Genomic DNA, 5,754 nt, shown 5'->3' on the forward strand with positions numbered 1-5,754 from the left:
TTCCTGTGTAGCGCTGAGACGATCAGGTGATGCCCGATTCCTACTTCCTGTTCCTCTCCAGACGAACAGCGTGCACCGACGTTCCCCTCACATAACTACACCATGTGGACTAGAAAGAGTATTGTTTATTTAGCTCTATATTATTACTATTATGATTATGTCCTCTTTATTCGTGTGCTTTTATCTTGCAGAATATAGATGACACTTAATTTGCAGCTTGCTTTTCGGGGGAATGCATACAGGGGTGTGTATAATATACCAAGCAGCAACCTCCAGTTTATGAAAAGTGAAGCCAATGTGGAAGTGAATGTATTCTCTCTTCTGACCACCAGGGGGCAACTCCTCTGGTTGTATAGAAGTCCATGCTTCATGTGTTAAAGCTGCATTTTCTCTCCTGACCACCAGGGGGTGACTCCTCTGGTTGTATAGAAGTCTATATAAATGACTCTACTACTCTCTTGATGTATTCCCTCAGTAAACATTGTAAATACAATACATTACGGCATGTTCATTTTGTAAATTATGGTCATTTAGAGTCAAGAGGATATGAACATTAGTAAACAACATTGTGAACACATATGTATCTCTTGGTTTCGAGACAGAAAGACTCCCTTAATGGGACTCAGATGGGCAAAATTGCAGACAAAAAAAAAACAATGAAGAAGAGAACAAGCACTGTGTTAACACATTGGTGTAATGATATGGTGTAGCTACAATATCACTAAATAAAGGTACATTCTCATTCTGAGCTCATAAACCAAGACAGTCTTTGATAGCATATTACTGTACAGTGTGTTGTAGCCATACATATCCTATTAATTTAGGGTAAATTTGCAAAAATCAAAACCAGATCTGGAGGTTGTGTGATTATTTAAACCTAGCTATACATGTAAAAAGGTGTGTGTGTGAGTGTGTGTGTGTGTGTGTGTGTGTGTGTGTGTGTGTGTGTGTGTGTGTGTGTGTGTGTGTGTGTGTGTATGTGTGCGCATGTGCGTGTGTGTCTGTATTTTCAAGAAACATCTTTGTTTAATAAAAATGATTAGGTGAAAGTGAGGTTTGCACTGTACTTATCCCCATAGGGTGTTTGCTCTGTTTTGTTTGCTTTTGTTCATTTTTTTTTTATTTATTTTTTTTAGCTTTTTAGGCTTCTTACTTGTTTTAACAGTCAACATCACATTACTCCGGTTCTGGCCTCTCTCCACTGTCTCTCTGTTCGTTGTAGGATTGATTTAAAGCTTTTACCTTTCAGGAGAACCATCTGCCGCACCTGTCATGATGAATGCGACAAAGGTGAAGATGAACACTACAGTAACCAACGTTCACCTCCTTGTGGACAACGACGTCAGACATCCAGCCCCTATTCAAGAACAATGATGCACTTAGTGACGTGAATCTCTTTTTGTGTGTAAACTATGACACTTGGTAGTCAGTGACGTTTTTTGCTGAATTCCCACCATCGGTGTAAATGACCATGATCACCACAGCTATTGCGATAAAGAGAAAGTGCACATATTTGTTTATGCTTATGCCTTATGAATTAAAGGAAAAAGTGGAGAAAATGTATGGATTGTGTGTCTTTTCTAGCAACAAGATGTTTCTACAGCTTAACACCCGCTCCCTCTAAACACTGCCCCTCCCTTTAAAACACGGTTTTAAAGGGAGGGGCTTGGTCAGCAGGCCGGGGCATTACAACTCTGCTCAACTGCTACCGAGCGGCCCTTAGTCTACTTTTTTTACTGAGCTTGATTGATTGATTAAAGAAAGCATGCAGTATGCTTTCTTAGTATTCTTTAGTATTTCTTAGTATTTACTGCATACAACTATGCAGTAAAGACAAATAATTGGATAACTTTGTTATTAACAAACAGTCATGACTGTCCATCCCTTTGCTTCAACATTCATATTCTGTTCCAGTCAACTGCCTCTCTGCCTTTACACTGATGGCTTAACAAACCACAAGAATGGAGCTTCATGTCATCTTACACTTTAATCCAACATTAACATCACTGTAGAAAAATTATATACAATAAAGTCAACACCTTCTGGCAAGTATTATGACTCAAGGGTAATAAAGTGAAGGCTGCTTTCCAGTCAGATGGGCCAGATCAGAACATAGACCTGTCATACTGTATCCAGGTGTAAAGGCAATAATGTGGCGTGTCACAGGAGAAACAGGTGACACAAAAGAGGGGGGGGGGGTCATTTGATGTTGCGAAATATGCGGCGAGCGTGATTGGTTTTTATGGCGGCCAGAGCAGCCTCCAGTGTGGAGATGAGGTGCAGGAGGGTGCTGGGGTCCGTCTGGAGAACCCTTCTGCTGAGGTCACCACCTCCCGTCAGCAGCAGGCGCAGCGTCACCACGGGAACGACCTGCTGGCGGATCGGACGACTCGCCAACTGGCAACAAGACACATGGGAGAAGAAGTTCAACTCTGAACTGTCGCTAGAAACATGTTGGCATTGCACGTCCGAACCAAAACCACGTTTTATAAATGATGCCCATATCAATGCTGCATTACACGGCTAACGTTGTGAAACGATAGGTTAAAGTTAGAAACAAAAACTAATCTTAGTTTGTGTCATCAACATGTCGTAACAACATAACATTAACATAACATCACAAGTGGTGGTGGGAAGTTAATCGGTGATTAGACACCAATTAATTAACAAACACAAAGACACACAAGAAGATTGCAATTAACTGAATCAAAAATTATTATAAAAAATTATTTAAATAAATAATCTACATTCTCTATTTTAATGTAAAGCAGATTATTCATCATTTCTAAATGATCTAACACAAATACACACACAAATACACACACACACACACACACACACACACACACACACACACACACCTGTACATCCAATCTCCATTCCAGGTTGTGGTAGGCTGGCTGGCTGGAGGGCAGCTGACTCAGGATGCTGCGGATCTGACTGTGGTGTTGCAGGTAGAGCTGCAACATAAACCTCACACACTCAGCAGGAGAGCAGGCACCTGGCACCCAGCGTATGCACGGCGAATTATCTCAAATCAGAAGAAATAGAGTCAAAGTCACCTGTAGGAGGGTCTGGTTAAGATCTTCACCAAACCCCAGAACCAACACTGAGTCCAGGAAATCCACTTCAGAGATCTACACACACCCACACAAACAAGTGTTTCCAAGTGTTATTGTTGTTGTCAGCGCTGTCCCAAAGACAACTAGAACACAGCCTGGTCGGCTAAGTGTCATCAGCACTCATTTTAGAAAGGACACATGTTAGGAATAAGTGTGTTAGCATTAGCTAGCGTTGTTGGATGATCAAGCAGACGTTGGATCGTAGAAGTGTAATTCTGACGTTAAATAGCGGCCATTGGTTAAATAAGTGTTTCTCAAACCTTTTTCGAGTTGTGACAGTCGTTTTGTTTGACACGGAGCACCTCTGCATTATGGAATGTGCTGCAAGCGATGTGAATTCCCCTCGACACACCGGAAATCTGAATTGTCTCTGACTGTCACAGACACTCGGATGCAGACAGTGGAAGTGCGGAACCAGTCAACGACCAAGAGGTCATGATCCTGTAGCATTTATAATGTGCCTCTAACGTTTATGACAAGAAACATGTCTGATGCCATTTCAACCCTAACCCACACCTGGTCAAAGGTTAAAGGTGGTGGTCATTCCTCCCATCACCTTGAAGTCAGTGTCAAACAGTCTTTCTTAACAGGTGCCATGTCACACACGGAGAGGCGTGTCGGAGTGTGTGTGAGTCACCATGTGTTTGGAGCTCTCGGTCATCAGGTACATCAGGCCTTCCACTCCATGCTGCACCATTTCAACCGGAACACACAGCTTCCCTGCAAGCAGTGGGCCATTAACACTCTGCAGGTCTACTCTGTTACGCTAATGGTCATGGGATGTGACCAGACTATTCCAACGTGCTGTGTCTCTTAAAGCTAGTATTAATGAATCAAACTGTACTAAAGGATTTAACTGATGATCATTGCACTGTGACACTGTGTGTGTGTGTGTGTGTGTGTGTGTGTGTGTGTGTGTGTGTGTGTTGTAAAGTGATCACTGTTACTTTGACTCCTCCTCCATGAAGTTTACACTGTTTTGGTTGTATACAGTGTTGATTCTAGGAGGGTGGAGTAGGTGGTGCTGCTGAATATTGTGTTACTGCTATGTGGTAATAATCACACCCCACATATATCAGGGTAAGGTAGAATCAACATTAGAAACATATAATCATTGCGGGGCTGTTGTTCACTCCAGTAAAGCATGACTAAAGATGACAACTGTGACATATTTGGAAAGCAGCATAAACTATAAGAACACTGGAGTACAACTAAACTGAATAAATAATGTATACAGTTCTTAAATATGTAGATGAGCAGGACTGTTTTACATAGTCCATTACTGCCACAGTGTTGAGTAAAGTGTTTAGCAGCAGTTGAGTGGACCAATCAGCTGTACGGAGAATGTAATGAAAGCTGTAGTCTTACTGGCGGCTCCCTCGTAGATCTTAGGACTGCTTCCTCTCCTTAAGAACTCCAGCGCTATGCGACCGAACTCTCCAACCACTGAGGACAAAAAACACACATGTGCTTAATTTACTCAATCAACAGGTTCCAATTCATATTCAGGGTTGGGACTCTATAGATAGAAGGGATGCACCCGTTCTCAGGTGGAGCTATTCTGATATGTATACAATCCAACAAGGTATTTGTTATACACCGAAACTGCAATAACTTAGTTTTAACGATCATAGTATATGGACTGTCTCGATCTTTCTATTCTTCCAGCCATCAAAGCTCTTAAACACTATGTATCATCATCCACCCATTCACACACTGATGGGAGGTGCACCTGTCCATCAGGACTAGTTAACCAATTTTGCAATTTTGTCAACTTACTTTATTAATGACAGATACACCAGACTTACTGGACTCTGAATCAATAGAGGCATAGCCCACATCTTATCAAACTACAACTATTACATGTTGTAATTTTACATAGTGTTTCCAAAATACAGGGTTCTTGGATTGTCTGCACTTTAATGTATGTTTGTTTTATTGTGGATGGGTGGGCATTTTGTGGAGTCTGCGCAGTGAGCTCGCGGTTCTTGCTCCTACAAAGGAGATCCTGCTAGAAGGGTTTATCCGGGCATTTCCCTTCAACACAACGCCACATGTGATACAGTAGATTCACTGGCCTGGTCATCACACAGTTAAAGGTTCATTTTGTACGGCGGACCGATATCTTCTGTCTGCTCCTGCAGCACTGGTCAGCTGACAGTCACGCCGTAACTGTTACAGCAGCTAACCATAAAGTCACGATCCCGATCGAGGACGAGTTACCGACCTGCGGCGTCGACCTTAGGCAAGAAGGAGAGGTGTTCTTTATGGTCTTCAGACAAAACCAGCAGCATCCTGAAAAGCCGGTAACGTCCTGAACAGCAACAGCTTAACAGTTCGGACACCAAACACATCCATTAACCCGGAAGAGGTCTTGGACCGTTTTTCCATAGCCCGCTCTACTCGGCCTCTGATTGGCTTACCCCGGCGTTCCTACTCTAGGCCTAACCAATCGCACCCTAGTGTATAAACCTAACCAATCCAGCCAACGAGTACGAGCCAATCAGAGGCAGAGTTCCCCTCGTTCTTCGTAGGTGTTTTACTGCAGCGTATTAGTAGGCTCATTCCAGATGAGTCAGTTCTGCGCAGAATCGATCGGCGGCGATCGACGCGCAATGCGTGCCGGTTTGTG

At 42.8% G+C, this 5,754-nt stretch overlaps 1 protein-coding gene across 1 annotated transcript; it reads right to left on the reverse strand.

Moving 5' to 3' along the window:
• Positions 1-1,972: 1,972 nt before the first annotated feature.
• Positions 1,973-5,754, reverse strand: commd2 (COMM domain containing 2). Its single transcript, XM_068593271.1, has 6 exons — positions 5,350-5,754; positions 4,491-4,568; positions 3,760-3,842; positions 3,063-3,137; positions 2,862-2,960; positions 1,973-2,397 (listed from the first exon to the last, which is right to left on the reverse strand). The coding sequence occupies exons 1-6, from the start codon at positions 5,474-5,476 to the stop codon at positions 2,200-2,202; spliced, it is 660 nt and encodes a 219-aa protein (XP_068449372.1). The 5' UTR covers positions 5,477-5,754; the 3' UTR covers positions 1,973-2,199.

This window comes from Clinocottus analis, unplaced genomic scaffold (assembly GCF_023055335.1).
Source record: "Clinocottus analis isolate CAN_PGR_092001 unplaced genomic scaffold, fCliAna1.0.p SCAF_29, whole genome shotgun sequence".
Taxonomy (NCBI): domain Eukaryota; kingdom Metazoa; phylum Chordata; class Actinopteri; order Perciformes; family Cottidae; genus Clinocottus; species Clinocottus analis.